Below are 17,194 nucleotides of genomic sequence, written 5' to 3'. Positions count from 1 at the left end.
GCACTTGGAATTTTACCTGTTTAATCTGTTTTGGTAAGATGAGGATGCATAATTTAAAATATAAACCAGGCAAAGGGGTGCATGCCTGTAATCGTAGTACTTGGTAGGTAGGCTAAGGCAGGAGGAGGCACACGTTCCAGGCCAGCCGCAGTAACTTAGCAAGACCCTCAGCAACTTAGTGAGACCCTGTGAAAAATAAAGCTAAGCGTGGTGGCGCATCCTTGTAATCCCCGCGCTTGGGAGGCGGAGACAGGAGGATCGCACAGGTTCGAAGCCAGCCTCAGCTACTTAGTGTGGCTCTCAGCAACTTAGTGAGACCCTGTTTCCAAATAAAGTATAAAATAGGTCTGGGAGTATAGCCCGGAGGTAGAAAAGCCCCTGGGTTCCACCCCTAGTACCAAAAAAAAAAAAAAAAAAAAAAGTGAAAAATAGATAAATAAAAAGGGCTGGGGTGTAGCTCGGAGGTAGAATGGCCCTAAGTTCAATCTTCAGTACACACAAAATAAAAATATAGAGGAGCCTTGGTGCTTTCGGCTCATGGCCATTTTCTAAAGAGCAAAAGAGGGTAGCTAGGCTACCAAGTTCAGAAACGACCATAATTATTCATTTTCTTTCCTGAATGATTTATGAACTGGCTTTATATTAGTTACTTTCTTGCAATTCCCGAACATCTGGCACTAAATCCTGTAACTGGTTCACTGAAGAAAAAAAAATAAACTAGTCTCTTGGCAGCCACCTTTGGAGAGTGCCTAAAAATAGAAACAATTCACTGAAAGCTCATTAGAATGGTGGGCAACTTCCGCCATCTGCCAGGGAAAACAAGGCGAAGAGTCCAGTAAGTTTTCAGTAATGTGGATAAAGTCCCCAGCACTGAGTTATCAACGAGTTGGAATTGAGTCATTTCAGACCAAAAATAATTATATTATATTATACTGCAGACCAATGATTGGTGCTGTGGTTTTTAGGAGTATCCCTCACCAAATCCACTTCTATGAATACAAAAGAGACCTCTGTGGTAGCCAAAAGACTGATATCAAAGGAGTGCACATCAAATAATATGGAGTGGCAAGGCCCAGCGATGCATAGATTAAGCAGTCCTTCCCACTGCAACTTTATTATAGTACTAAATGATGCTTTCTTAAAATACAAATGTTAGTGTGGGTTTACTTCGAATTTGAGCAAAACCCAAACCCCAAATAAACAAGATTAGTTAATTCTGTAACTTCTGATTTGGTGCTGGGGATTGCACCTAGGGTCTTGCTTATGGTAAACATACACTCCACCACTGAACTACTTCCCTGGTCCCCTCTCTACTGTATCTTTAATTTTTATATTTATTTATTTATTTATTTATTTTTGCAGTGCTGGGGATGGAACCTAAGGACATTGTACTTTTGAGCTATACCCCCAGTCCTATTTTCTAGTCTTTTTATTTATTTGTTTATTTATTTTTTTGGTGGTACTGGGGTTCCTGGAAGCCCTTCTACCTCCAGGCTACACTCGCAGACCTATTTTATATTTTTATTTGGAAACAGGGTCTCCTAAGCCAGTGCGCATGGCTACCTTCGAACCTCCGCGATCCTCCTGTCTCCGCCTCCCAAGTGCGGGGATTACAAGCGTGCGCCGCCACACCTGGCGTCTTTTTATTTTTTGAGACAGGGTCTCTCTGAGTTGCGAAAGGCCTCGCTAAGTAGCTGAGGTTGTCCACGAGCCGCTATCCTCTCGTCTCAGCCTCCTTAATGCTGGGATTACAAGCACGTGCCACCATATCCGACTGTATCTTTTTATATTTAACTTCTTAGGAGTTTGTACACATACACACACGGGGAAAAAAATCATAAAGCTAGTATTTCTCCCAAATGAAATGTCTTCTGTACAAATATGTTCAGGTAAGTCAATGCAGAGGTATATTTTATGACTCCCAACAAATATCAGAATGGGAGATTGGATGCAAATAATTCCTTTAAAAGACATTTGTACAGTTACAACAGAGAAATGATGTGATCCCGAACTCCTGGGCCTTTTTACTCTGTCACATTTAGATGTTTATCGGTGGCAAGTTAAAAGCCCAGAAGGATAAAATATTTCTAGTATGGAAATTCTCCCAATAGATCCTGTATCCTCATCCCTCACAAGCCACAGGAGTTGCATTCTTGAAAAATATCACAGTTGGCAAAACAGAGTTACCAAGATCAAGGTATTACAGAAAAAAAAGAGGGATGCTGGGAAAAGCATGGAAAGGCTCACATGGTGCTGCGGAGTTTGGGTATGAATTGTCCTCCACAGGTGAATGTATTAGAAGCTGGGCCCCAAATGCAGCCACCGTGGAGGGTGGTGAGACCCGGACAGGTGGGGTCCTGGTGATGACCGCGGGGGAAGGGGTTCTGCTCCTCTCACAGGGGTGGGTTAGCTCTCACAAGAGCAGACTGGTTATGAAAGAGACCGGCCACCTCTCGCTCTCTTCCTTCCGCTCACTATGTCAGATCTGCTACACGTTCCTGCTGTCCAATCCCATGCACGCCCTCACCGTGTGCCACATGATGCCGTGTGCCAAGCTGCAACGCAGCCAGGGGGCCTCGCCACCTGCTGGCTCCATGCTGTTAGGGAGTTTCCATCTACTAGAATCATGAGCTGAATAAACTTCTTTTCATTACACATCACTCAGTGTTGGGTATTTTTATTATAGCATCACAAAGTGATGCTATAATAAATTAATTTTTTTCAAAGATTGCTATCATGGTAAAATGGTTAAAATGGATTTCCACCAAATTGGAAAGATCCATGCAAAATGCTCTGTCTTAGAATCTGTGTGGTGTACCTGACATCTGCTTTGGGAATATGGTATATAAAGACACTCGGAGACGGTGGGATCACTTGGGCTTTGGAGGAGTTTAAGACTTAATATTTATACTAAGATGCTGTAAACAGAGAAAACAAAACTTTCCATGGGCCAAGTGTGGTGGCACAAACCTATAATTTCAGTACTTAGGCAGCTGAGACAGAAGGATCTCAGGCTTGAGGACAGCCTCAGCAGCTTAGCAAGACCTTATTTTAAAATAAAACATAAAAAGGACTAGCAGTTTCAACATTAACCATAAGTATGAAATTAATAGGGAATCTCAAACTTCTCAGATGGCCAGCAAATTCTATATAATAATATTGCAGGTATCAGGATTCATATAAAAGAGTTAAAGAAGGTAAGTCATTCTGGTCATCGACGTCTACACAGCCAGCTTACAAAAATAAAATAAAAACATCAAAAGAGTCAGTAAGAATGCCTACAAGAAACCAGCATTAACGGCTTTAAAATCCTGCCCTGGGAAAATCTTTCTGCAATGCTGTGGAAGCACAGTGCTATGATTCGTGGAAGCAGACTCCCCTACAACGACGCACGGTGGTTTCATTGAGCCTCTTCGAGTTTTTCAAACTGAGTTTTCACTGATTGTAAGTTCAAAGGCACTTGCACGTTTTACCTTTGCTTGCCCTTCCACCTCTAGGTGAAGGTTCTATTAAATTGGTACTCGGTTCAAACATCCTTGCAGTGTCTGGGGCAGATGCACACATGGGCTCTGTAATTTTAGAGGACCTAGAAATACAACAGATTTAAATATTCCGGCCTGTGAATCTTTGTACTTTATGTTGGTCTTGCAACTGTCCGAGCCTTGGTTATCAAGGACAATGGGACTTGTCAAGTCTGAGATTGATAGTTATTTCTGTCGTATTAATCTGCAGCAGAACCTGAGCAGAGCTTGTTTAAGCCCCTCTGCTGAGATCAAAGCATGTGGCGTCCGCATTATGCAGCCGGTGAGCATAGAGCTAGGTTTCTCCACCTCAGAAGCATGACTTTCTTCTGCTAATCCTCCTTTGGGGGAGGGGGATCGGTACTGTGCACTGCTGTGGAATTAGCAGCATCCGCAGCCTCCATCCACTAGATGCCAGTAATACCTCTGCTCCAGCTGTACCAACCAAAGCATCTCGGATGTGACCACCTGTCCCCTACGGAGGACAATCCCCTGGCCCATCCCCACCCCCACGAGAACCATAAAACCGTTAATAAAGGACCATTGCAATCTTTACCCTGTTCACTCCCACGATGCTCATCCAATCACACTGCTCACTCAATACCTTTTATAGCCTTCACATGCAAGGAAGAAAGCTAAGAAGGAACGCTGTCACCAAATCCATAAAATAATTACATGCATGAGCCGAAGAGAATTTAGGATCAAAGGGATTTTAACTTAAGAACAAAAGAACAAGAATGTAATTTTAAGTTATAAGACAGTAACTCTTCGGGTATGCACAAAATTAAGAGAGGCTGAGAGTCCTTCTAAAAACATGGCATTAATGAAACAACTCTCTACCATCTCAACAGAAAAAGTAACTTCCTGATTCAGCTCTAAACAAAGGGCGCAACCCTGGAGAGACAATGCTGCTGTGTAATTGTGGGCTCCACAATTCACTGGCCTGATTTAATTTTGAACAATTTCTATTGAGAAAGGGTCTATCAGGCCTCAGCTTCCAAATTTTGGAAATGAAATATTGTCTTGAAGGGTCCCCAAAAAGATTAAGTAAGATAATATGCAGCAAGCACTTTGCCTTTAGCCCTCAAGGTTAACACAGCAGCAGTATTTGTATTCTACTTAGAAGCATCTTTTTGACTCGCTTATCAGGGAGAGAAGGGATGGGGCAAGAAAAGTTGTGGCCACCTCTACACTCAAATGTGCCTTTGAGTGGGGTTCTTTCTAGAGAACTCAGAAATAATCTGTACTGTGATAGTGGTGTTTTAATTTGTATAAGAGTGAAAGAGAAAAGAGAAATAGAGTCCAATTCTAAACTGCAGGAACTTCATGAAACTAGAAACTTCATGCTTTTAAAACAAACAGCTTAAGCCGGGCGTGGTGGCGCACGCTTGTAATCCCCGCGCTTGGGAGGCAGAGACAGGAGGATCGCGCAGGTTCGAAGCCAGCCGCGCGCGCTGGTTTAGGAGACCCTGTTTCCAAAATGAAAATGTAAAAAATAGGTCTGGGAGTGTAGCCCGGAGGTAGAAGGGCTTCCAGGAACCCCAGTACCACCAAAAAAATAAAATAAAATAAAATAAAACAAACAGCTTATAATTGTGAAATTATACACAAGATATAACTCTTATATTCTTCTCTTGTATTCTTTTCACCAGCTAAGGATTCTACAAGATTGTACTTTGGAGAGGTGACATCTATGAAGAAATTAGTACTGGGTTGGGAGTCACAAAATTCTAATTATTGATTTGGGGAGACTACTAAGAGATACAGGACCATGGTCAACCACTTAACCTTCCAGAGCTAGGCCCCTCATTGTCATGTTAGGGTGATCACTACGGAGGGCCGGTGACTATATCAGTCTATGACATGCATATTCTATGATGTGTATTAGAACTAATGGTTGCTGGGTGTGGTGGCACACGCTTGTAATCCCCGCGCTTGGGAGGTTGAGACAGGAGGATCGCACAGGTTCGAAGCCAGCCTCAGCAACTTAGTGAGGCCCTGTTTCCAAATAAAGTATAAAATAGGTCTGGGAGTGTAGAGGTAGAAGGTCCCTGGTTTCCATCACTAGTACCACCAAAAAAAAAAAAAAAACAAACCCTAATAGTCAAGACATTTCTGAACTATAATTCGTTGAGGTTACAAAAGCAAAGTACTTAGTAACCATCCTTGAAGTTCAATGATTTAATTAGAATAGATTTTCACATGATCACATTCAAAGAACTCAAAGTCTCTTAATTATGTAATGGTTTGCTGAAAATTAAATAGTCCTCTATAATGTCCACTAAGAAGAAATTTGAATTACAGGCCATCTATAGACAGGAGATGTACTGAAAAACCTGACAGGCAATAAATTCAACGTTGAACATCCACAAATCTATTCCAAAATTGCATCTGAATATTAAGAATGACTCTGGCCTTCACTTAATGTTAAGTCCTATGAAATCAATTAGCTGTTAAAATAATCTAATTGGAACATATGTATTTTAATTTTTGTGTGTGTATTAAAAAAAAGTCGTCTTAATCAACCCAAAACATTCTGAAATTGCACTTCTAGGTAATGTACTGAGAGAATTGAACTTCTAACGGGATAAAACCAGGGATGTGGAAAATGGGAGAAGGATGATATTCAAACAGCAGCAACTGGAAAGAATAAATTAAAATCATATTAGTACTGCAGTTTATCCTGAAAAGCGGCCTAAGAAAGATGTCGTAAATGATCTACCACCGCAAACACGTTTCAACACAAATGCACATGTTCTGATACTCAAAAATAGTAATTGGTGGGTTTAGGGTGGGGGAGTTGGACAGATGGGTAAAACTGTAATTTGTTCTCTTTCTCTCTCTGTGTGTCTGTCTCTCTGTCTGTCTCTCTGAGCAATGGCCTTCCTTCACATTACCATCAGATCTAGCAGAGAGAAAAATAGAGCTCTCTATAGCAATAATAAAAAAATTATTCTTCATAAAAAATAAAAAAGAATCCTTGTGGGTGGTTAAAAAATAAAAAGATCATTTTAGGTCACCATGAATAATAGAAATGATTTATATATTAATAATGGTGTTTTGCTTTGTAAGAATGGAAGAAAGAAGAAAAATGCAGAGAGTCCAATTCTAAAATTCACAACTAGGAACTTTATGTTCTCAAAACAAACTATTTATGAGTGTGAAATTATATACAAGACATAACTCTTGTATTCTTCCCTTGATATTTTTATCTGCCTAAACTGATCTGTCTCCCTCCATCTCCCAGTGACAAAATAATTGCCATTCAGCCGGGTGTGGTGACGCACACTTGTAATCCCCATGCTTGGGAGGCGGAGACAGGAGGATGGCGCTGGTTTGGAGCCAGTCTCGCTGGCTTAAGAGACACTGTTTCCAAATAAAAAATATAAAATAGGTCTGGGAGTGTTGCCCGGAGGTAGAAGGGCTTCCAGGAACCCCAGTACCAGAAAAAAAAAAAAATTAATTAATTAAAAATTAAAAAAATAATAATTGCCATTCATGAAGAAAGAATTTGAAGCCTCCCACCTTGAAAAACATAATGGCCCCCCTGGTACTTGGTGAGGAGGAGACAACTCTGAAGATACCTTTGCAATTTTCATGGAGCTCGGCACAGAGTCAGTGCTTGGTGAGTACTGCTGAATGTACCCATGAGTTAGATCTGAGCACATGAGTAAGTCAGTCAGCGAGAAAAGCTCACATTTTGTTCACTTGGAGAACCAGGAGAGAAAAGGGGGAGCGAGCAAGAAAAATACAGATGAATAAAGAGTAGCAAGAGCAAGAAAAAGCAAAGAGATTTACGTATAGATGCACCGAAATATTCCACAACGAACCCCTCAACTCTGATAGAAGCCCTAGAAAAAAGATAGCAAGAAAGAGACAGCAGAAGCCAAGAGGACAATTAGCAAAATAATCCATACTAGCTTCTTCCTCTACCATCTATGTAGATAAGAGTATGGAACGTCATGTAGATAAGAGTCAGGAGGACACAGAGTCCTCCAGATTTCTTGGCACTGAAGTACGTCTTTAAGGCCTCTGAATGCATGGCTACTTTAAGATTTTAAACTCCTGTAGCTTTTTCACAACTGCAGGCATGAATGAAATGGAAACATGCTGGACTCTCTGGAGTTCGAGGTCACAGTTTCCAGCCAAATGAATCACAGGACTCATACTCTTCATGTTCGATGTTCTTGACCATCTTAAGAGGCTCAAATTTCTGATATAACCGCTGTCGTTTGGGGTGAAGCTCACACAACCACCCAGAGGATGCTTTTGCAAACCCGAGTCATGAATGGTGTGGGCAGACCCTGAGAGGGCTCCTTTACCTCCATCCCACTTAGCACATACTTTCTGAGCAGCAATACAGCATGGCATGGGTGTGAGGGCTTGGGAAAGGTGTGTGTGTGTGTGTGTGTGTGTGTGTGTGTGTGTGTGTTAGATCCAAAGAGAAGAGGATCAAGGCACTCACAGTGCTTCAAAGAGCTCATGTTTTAGCATTCTCTGGTCCTGTACCTCCTAGGGCCACCTCCTAAACCTCCTTACTTACTAGGCTATCAGGACATCCCACTATAATTCAGACTAAGGCACCTAAATATAAGCTTCCACTTGGGCCTGTAATAAAGTATTTTCATAGTCAAGTCAAAGTGTTAGCAACAGGCAAGAGATATAGTGAGGAAAAGGCCTTCCGGTCCTCAATGATATTACAAGACAAAAGCAACAGAGCCCAGAAAGCAACAGCTTCAGCACAGGAGGAGGGCTGCAGGTCACATGGTCAACTGAGGAGGAAGCCCTGCAGCCTCCTGCAGGAGCCTGGGAAGGTGAAAGGCAAAGGCAGGAAGTGGAGAAAAAGGCTTCCTTGCCAGCCTGATGGATGAGTCATCAAGAAGTCCTCCTGCCTTCCCAGTGTCTATAAATAATCCCAGGTGCTGCCATTTCATTTAATTACTAAGCCTCTCCAGATGGAGAAAAATAATTAAGCAGACTGTAGTGCCGACATGATATAAAGAATGGGTTAGCAACTTGAGAGACATTTGAGTTCTGAAGTTTCCTTTCAACTATGAAATCAGGGCAGGAAGGGAGGGGGGATGGATGACTCTAGGGGCCTGAGGGGAACAAAATGACTCCAGGCAAATTGGTGGAATTTCAGTTCCCAAGAAGTAGAGCCGCCAAGACTAAGTAAAGAAATCTCAGGAGAATGAAGATAGGTTGACAAAAAGAAATGTTTCAAGGATGATACCCTATCCATGATGCAATTTATTTAACTGTATAAGAAATATATGTATTGATGGGGCTTTCACATCCAAACAAGATGATAATTTTATATTTGTGTTCAAAGATTCTCAAGTGACTATACCCAAAAAGAGAGCCAGAAAGAATGTCATATGAGCAAAGTTTATGAATGTAGATGCTCTTAAAGAATCATGCATTTACAATTCCAAAGTTGCATGGAATTGATGAAATAGAAATGAAAATTCAGGTAATCACGTAATAATGAGTAATGGAATTAGGAGGTGTTACTGCCCAAACCGTAAATCCAGCGATTATTATGTGTTTTATGGAAAAGCACAATTGGTCAAACCTGTGGAAAGGAAATGCCGAACTGCTGCAAGCACCAGACTGAAAGCCATAAGACACCGGCGTGGTTAGAAGGCCCTTTGGTCCTGGGTTCAAATACAAAGAAGTGTTAAATGAGCAAGAGTGAAGAAACACATTGGAAGCAAGAGAAAAAGAAAATCACTGGAAACAATTCAGAGGGTGATGAAAAAAGACTAGCTTTAAAAATACAGGCCTTGCCGGGTGTGGTAGCACAGGCTTGTAATCCCAGCATTTGGGAAGCTGAGAAAGTAAGATTGCGGTTCAAGGACAGCCTCAGCTACTTGGGTGAGGACCTTTGCAACTCAGTGAGACCCTGTTTCAAAATAAAGAATAAAAAATAGGGCTGGGAGTGTCACTCAGAGGTAGAATGCCCCTGGATTCTATCCCCAGTACTACAAAACAAAAAAAAAAAGAACAAGCCTCCTTAATGGAGAGGTCATTCTGGGTACCGGATACTCCTTACTCTGTGAACTTATACTGAAGCCAGTTAAGTCTTGTTTTGAATTATTTCAAAAGCAAACTATCTTTTAACAAACAGCCTAATTTTCTGACTGTCTTTACTTCATATAAGCCTGTTTTTCATATTTCTGATGTGTTTAACCGTGTAGGGTATTAGAATAATAAATATTTTAAGAGACTACTTTAATAACTTTTCATTTTTACGACAGTTGAATGAGGTTAACAGTAGAGAATAATGGAAGTTCTACTTTAAAAGGCAAAATAATTAATTTTTCTACTCACATTAATTACACAAGTCTTTATTCTCTTGAGTGTTTTAACAACAAATTCCTCTATGCCTTGCCAGTTGTTTATTTCAAAGTCCTTTAAAGCCACACTTTATCTTACTTATTCCCAATCCTTCCAGAGAGCTGTTAGCTCAAAGGTGATCTCTGTGAACTAGAAAGAGGCGCCCCTTCCTCCAGACACATTATTTTCTTGCGTTGGGAGACTGTCCTCCCTCCCTCCACTGCGCTCAACACAAGTACTCAGGGAGACCACGCGTGCCATCTCCAAACACTGGAAACTTTGTCCGCTGCCATTCAAAGATACTGAGACCATGCCAGGCATCCTGATGTTCCGATCATGTTGACATGGAGAGATGACGAAGGCCACGTGGAGGCCATGTTCCAACTGGAAGGCACAACTCTAGAAGCTGACAACCAGCCGGCGCTAGGACGCGACCACTGCTTTATTATGAGGCCCTTTCGTGTAAAATCTCCCATTCTAAACTGAAGGAAAGAAATGTGAACACTGCAGATTCTACAGATCAGGCCTATGAGCCACAGTGGGGCCTCAGGCAAGGAACTCTGAGTCGAGGCCAACATGAGACTCCTTGGTCAGACTCGGAAAATCAAGGGTCACTTGTTTTCTCTCAAACTTCGAAGCTAGAGAGAAAAAGAAAAAGAAAAGAACCTCGTACAAATAGGAGAAGCAAAGCAAATGTGCATGGAAATGTGTATCACTAGGAATGTCACGATCACGTACAATTATAATGAAGATTGCCCCATAAAAGCTTTTTAAAAAGTCCCTCAATCATGTGCCCATTAGATTTGTGTCCCTTTACTAACTTCATCGTATGTAATCACAGAAAAGGAAAGAGGAGGCACCAAACTGACCCAGCGCAACAGTCACATACTGGGGAGAGGAGGGAGTGAAGATAAGAGAACATGATTCTTGTGTATGGGGCAGGTCAGCACTGAGCCTCCAGCACCTACGGGAACTCGGCCTGGGAGGACTTGTGTCATGTTTATCATGTTACCCGGAAAAGAGCTATGTTAACTGGAAGGGCAGCCTCTAATCACAGGGGAGTGTGACAGGAAGGTGCCAGTAGACAGGAGACTGTTGTTTATTTCATTTTTAAATATATGTTTTGGTCCTGGGGATTAAACCCGGGGTTGTTCTACCACTGAACCATACCCCAACCCCTATTTTATTTTATATTTTGAAACAGGGTCTCACTAAGTTGCTGATGGCTCACTAAATCGCTGAGACTAGCCTCAGACCTGTGGTCCTCCTGTCTCGGTCTCACAAGTACTGGAATTACAGGCAGGTGTTCCTGCACATTTAATGTAGCAACTAGTATCATATGTGGCACAGTACTAAAGAGGTGATAAATACTTCTTCAACACCAGATCACTGGATGCCAGGTTTGAGTTTGGAAATGCATATCAAGAGCTCCCTATTTTGGAAAGAAACACGAAACTCTCGAACTTATTCTAACAAAGTGATTTTAAATACAAAGATCTCAAAAGTATGGGATCTAACTAGAGTGTCAAATTAAAACAATAATAATATTTTTTCTTTCTACTGCATGACAGTGTGAACTCAAATGTATAAACACACATGTGGAATGACTTATAAGCAAAAAAAAGAGTTCAACACAGCTGCTATCTAACTAAAACTCTGTTTTACATGTTATTATCTGTCCTCTGTTTTATATCTACAGGCTCACGAGCCAAAATTTAGAAAAGGACCTAACAAATGATGTGCACATTAAATTCTTCATATGCAAACTAGCAGTCATGTCCTAGAAATACTTTAAAAATTCAAAACCTAGATGTCACAGAGACGTATTTTGCTGGTGTGCCTGTCCCAGACTCTTAATTTGTCTAATATTTAACAAGTGTTTATAGAGTTGGAAAAACTGAAAACACTTGGTATAGCGTGCTGTGAACTTGTATTTCCAATACTCATAAAAACATTTAACATTTTTATTGTACTATAAGAAAGGTGCCCAATAAAGTAGCTGCTGGTTGGTGGAGCTGGGAGGGCAGACAGAGAAGGTGGGAACAGAGGCTCAGCTACATCAAAAGTGGAATGGCAGAAAGCAAGTTAAGCAGGGAGGTGGGACTACTTTCTGAGTACATTATAGGACCTGGTATTGCAAAAGGCAAACCAGTCACAGTTTAGGAGCAGGAGGGGTTCATACAGAATCCAAGTGATTTCCCAACAGGGCAGTATCAGAACAAACTTCTGTCCATTGTAGGGTCTCTACCCCACAGAAACAAAATGGGTGGCTATTCAGAAACGGTACTGAGCATTTACCAAGTGCTAACTGGGTACCAAGACTCATATCAGACTCATATAGTCATAATTACAATCTGCATAATTTATCATTTGTTAACCCCACTTAAAAGGTAAGCACACAGGGCTGGGGAGTTTAGTGACATCACCAGTCTGTGGCTCTTAGATACAGAAGATAGGGTTCAAATGTAAATATATTTTGCTCTGGTGGTTCAAATGTAAGTATATTTTGCTCTGGTGGTTCAAATGTAAATTTTTTTGCTCATGTGGTTCATGAAGATAATCAGAAAAAAAGACCTGTGTGGATAAACAATGAGGAGATCAGCCCACTACAGAGTGTAAAAAGGCAACTCCCAAACCATCTGACCGTGACCCACAGAAAATGACACCCTGACCCAGTACATAGCCAGTGTACATTATTGTGCAAAGACATTCACCCTAATTATATGTGATATATGCTAATATTTTCCAATTTTTTCTTTTTTCTTCTTTGGTGCTAGGGATTAAACCCAGGGACATTCTACCTCTGAGGTGCACCCAGCCCTTTTTTTGTTTATTTTGAAATACGGTCTCTCACTAAGTTGCTTGGGCTGGTCTCAAACCTGAGATTCTCCTGTCTCAGCTTCCCAAGTACTGGGGTTACAGGCAACTGCAACCATGCCCAGTCCCCTTCCCTCCATTTTATACTACTTATTCCATTATATTTAAAATATTGGTCAGGCCGAGTGTGGTGGCGCACACTTGTAATCCCTGCGCTTGGGAGGCTGAGACAGGAGGATCACACAGGTTTGGGGCCAGCCTCAGCTGCTTAGTGAGGCTCTCAGCAACTTAGTGAGACCCTGTTTCAAAATAAAATATAAAATAGAACTGGGAGTATAGCCCAGAGGTAGAAAGCCCCGAGACTCCACCCTCAGTACTACCCCCCCAAATTATGTGTGTGTGTGTGTGTGTGTGTGTGTGTGTGTGTGAGAAGAATCAAATAGCAATAGTTTCATAGCTCACTAGTAGAATAAAACCCAATAAAAACTGGTGCCATAACCAAGGCTTTTCATACATAATCTCCCACTGGAGTCTTTACCCAAGGAAAGGGAGAGCGGTAGTTAAGAGGGAGATAAGCAAGGGAGAAGAGGCTTGCCAATCATCCATCACCCACTACAAAGGGCAGTGAAATTAACATACTCCAAACCAAAAGGACTCCATCTCAATGACAAAGAAGTGCTCTCAAAAAGACAGGTGTGATAGACTTGTGTTGGAAAAAGGTTATGATGTCTTTAGTAAATCTTCCTTTGAATTGTCAGGAAGATGCTATTTTCCAAAACCGACTCCCCGGTACAAGGAACACCTGCTTGTAGTCTTCTGGAGAATTTTAAGACCGAAAGACAAATCATGAGTCTACTGCTCAGGTTGCCTTCCACGGGGAAAAAAGGTACCAGTTCCCGATGGGGATTTGGTCCAGACACTCACCAGCCAACACTACTTTAATTAGGTTTGACTTATTAAAAAGCTCAGGCAGCACCGTTCATGGCAGGGTGCCAGGTGTGGCTTCCATGCATGGAATCGGCACAAGAGTTCAGAGCGTTAAACCACGTGAACACATAAAAAGAGAAAGAAAGGATGAGACTTCACCAACCTGCTAACTTGGAAAGAGCTGAAAACTTTAGTCATGAGGGGACTTAAGGGAAGGAAAAAAAAGAGGCCTCCTCCGAGAGGTGGCCGCAGCTATTTCTTAATCTAGTTGCAAGTGGTGTTAAATTTTAAAGCTGCTCGGAAGAAAAACACCCTTTTATTTATTTTTTTTACATCAGCCTTTTAATATGCAAAAGGAACCTGTTCAAAACGTTTCAGCAGTAAAGGAACTTAGATGATAAATGTGTTCTCCAATCTGTGCGCCAGTCAAGTAGCAATAAAATCAGAATAATTCATGCAAAAATTTTCATTATGTTTCTAAACATACTTATTTACATTTTAAATCACACATTAGACAATATGAAATATCTTTCATTTAGACAGGTGTGAACTAGAAAACAGATGCATTCATTAAACATGGAACAATTCGGTGAATTAAAAAAATATATTCAGAGAACTCTCTCGTTGAAGTATTTCAGCCACTGCTAACTTACTTGAAAAAATACGGCCATGGCTCCAATTATTCTGTTCTCAGAAATTGCAGTTTGAAAGCTGTCAAAATCGTCTGGATTGTAAAAGAAAATCTGCATCTGTAAGACAATTAAAATTCGTATTAGAAAAAAATCTTCAGTAGTACAGTGGACCCATGCTCCCCGCTAAGATATTCATCTTTTTATGTTTTTCCTTTGCTGAAGTATTTCGGGGCAAAGCCCAGATAACATGGCATTTTACCCCTATATATTTCAGAATGCATTCTTCCCACAAAACCACGGGTGTTTATGCCACCCCAAAATAAATAATGCCAACGACTTATCACCTACGACTTGGGTCATGGTGAGAATTCCCTATTTAAAAAACCAGATTGAAGCCGGGCAGGTGGTGCACAGCTGTAATCTTAGTACTTGGCAGGCGGAGACAGGAGGGCTGCAGGTTCACGGACAGCCTCAGCAATGCAGTGAGACTTTCAGCGACCCAAGGAGAACTTGTCCAATGAGGTTAAACATCCTGAATTAGGAAACTAAGCCAGTGATATTCAGTCCACATGTTAAAACTATAAACATTCAAAGTGGGCAAAATTTTATAAGTCATTTGCACACAAATGATGAGAATTTGAAGGAAAATTTCAGAAGCTTTGAGAAAGCCTAGCAGGTATATATCAGGACATTCAAAAAGAAATATAATGGTAAGGACAATAATAATGCTTTGCAGTTTAGTTTGTAAAAGCCACCTATACGTGATTATACTTAGTCCTTTTAACAAATTCTATGAAGATAACTAAACACCAGACTGCCCAAATTCCAGGGCCTCCTATCCAGACCTCAGACACTTCTTCTTATATATGGCTTGATCTTCTTATATAAAACACAAATAAGCCATTGCATAAACACTATCCAGTTTGAATGCTTAACACACCTTGATATTTTAAAAGATTCAGAGAACCAGTCAAGTGTTGTGGCACACACCAGTAATCAGGGTCCTAAGGAAGCTGAGACAGGAAGATCGCAAGTTTCAGGCCAGCCTCAGCAACTTAGCAAGACCTTGTTTAAAAGTAATAAAAGGGGTATAGCCCAGAGTTAGAATGACCCTGGGTTCAATCCCAAGTACAAAAAAAAAAAAAAAAAATCAGTATAAAACAAGCAACAGCGCCTCCCACCTTTGTGCTCTCCTGGCTGTGTTCTCCTTTCCTCCCCCGCCTGACAATGAGGCCTCAGGCAAGCCATTTTCTGAGCATCAGCTGCCTGGTAAAAGAGGTATTCCATGTGGTAGGGTGGCTGTAAGGATCCAACGCCTCGGTGTAGTGTCAACACACTCAAACCACAGTAGTACCCCTGCGTCACCCAAGGGCTGCCATGTGCCAGGCTAATGGGTGCCAGACATCTTAAAACTTCTAATGAGAAGGCAATTCCAATAAATCTTCCAGGTCATCCCTGAAGACAATCGGGTCTCCTGTATCATTCGCTCTCTGTCATGACCTCTATTTCGCCTCTTTTCCAAACGACAGGATGTGATTTTCTTTAACAGGCTCAACCGCCCCATTCCATATGAGACTTTGGAGATTTGACATTGAACAATACATTCCCAATATACCCCAGAGTGACTAGGTGAGGCACAGGTCCAAGGTAACTGAGCCTAGATCTGTGAATGAACCAAGATGTGAGGTGGGAGGAGGCATTTGCTGTGTGACAGGTAAAATCGGGTAGGGCCACATCAGGCTACTTTCCAGAGAAATTTTTTTTTTTTTAATTTTTATTTTTTTCCGGGTCTGGGGATGGAACCCAGGGGCATTTGACCTCCGAGCTCCACCCCCTTCCCTATTTTTTATTCTTTATTTTGAAACCGGGTCTCACTGAGTCGCAGAGGGCCTCACTAAGTAGCTGAGGCTGTCCGCGAACCGCGATCCTCCAGGTCTCAGCCTCCCGAGTGCTGGGATTACAAGCGTGCGCCACCACGCCCGGCTTACTTTCCAGAGAAATTCTGGTACCTGAGTAGACGAATGGGAAAGGTGAGGGGGATTCTCGTGAAAGCTTTTCTTTCTTACCGCAAATTCTTGGGCTGCGAATTCCCAGCAATTCTGGCAGTTTCTTACAAATGTGTTACCTCTAGGTTTGGACAGCTACAGACATCATGAATTGACACTGAGAAAAATCCACTCAATGAGGTGCAGATTAAAACTGTTTAATACTGGGTCAATTGCTTTGGGTACCACGCTACTAATCCAAGAAAGAAACTCCAAGCAAGTCTATTCAGGAAATTACACTTCACTTTTCTTTTAAGACTCAGGCTTTTAAATTAAGTAGGTTCGCAGGCAGCGTTTTTATACTCCGGCCCATAAAGAGGGGTGACATTGTTTCATGCATCACCCGAATAGTGTGTGATACAAAATACTGTAAGACCTCGTCAAGGACACCTTCATTTACAACTAGGGAAAAGAGAATGCACTTTTAGAAAATGTATTGGAGTCAAGGCTCCACCCACCCCAATAATAAAATGTCTCATAAAGTGAACAGTAGCACAGGTCGGAAATATCAATTTTCCTTGCTATTTCTGTCAAGTTGGGTCTCCCAAATTACACTCGCATTTGAAGCTATCTAAAATACGAAAGAATAGAAGTAGATGAGGTTTTGCTGAGCGTCTTTTTGGGTATTGATGAGGTAAGTCTGGACAGAGGCTAGGAATAGAATACACACACATATACACTCAGAGACATGCATACACACACATGTATACGTGCACATACACACGTATATGGTTGTCAACGTGGAACACTATGGTAAGTTGAATAAGTTGAATAAACAGAATTTAGCAATATAAAAACGAGAGCCCTCTATATTATTGTCGTTATTTTTCAGAAACTGAGCGAGTACCCACTGTCTGCTGTGTACTGTGTATATGTATATGTATATGTATATGTATATGTATATGTACTTTAC

General features: G+C 41.4%; 1 protein-coding gene across 2 annotated transcripts in view; it reads right to left on the bottom strand.

The window, feature by feature from the left end:
* Positions 1 to 17,194, bottom strand: part of PTPRG (protein tyrosine phosphatase receptor type G) — a gene marked incomplete at both ends in the record, with an annotated part of 780,672 nt that overhangs the window by 231,314 nt on the left and 532,164 nt on the right. For both annotated transcript variants that reach the window (XM_080714880.1, XM_080714881.1), the window contains one exon: positions 14,258 to 14,353. In XM_080714880.1, the coding sequence (XP_080571006.1) occupies positions 14,258 to 14,353 (96 nt within the window). The remainder of the gene's footprint in view (positions 1 to 14,257; positions 14,354 to 17,194) is intronic.

This window comes from Muscardinus avellanarius (genome assembly GCF_963383645.1).
Source record: "Muscardinus avellanarius genome assembly, chromosome: 18".
Lineage (NCBI taxonomy): Eukaryota > Metazoa > Chordata > Mammalia > Rodentia > Gliridae > Muscardinus > Muscardinus avellanarius.
The sequence above is the reverse complement of the archived record's forward strand: the minus strand, read 5'-3'. Positions and strand labels throughout refer to the sequence as shown.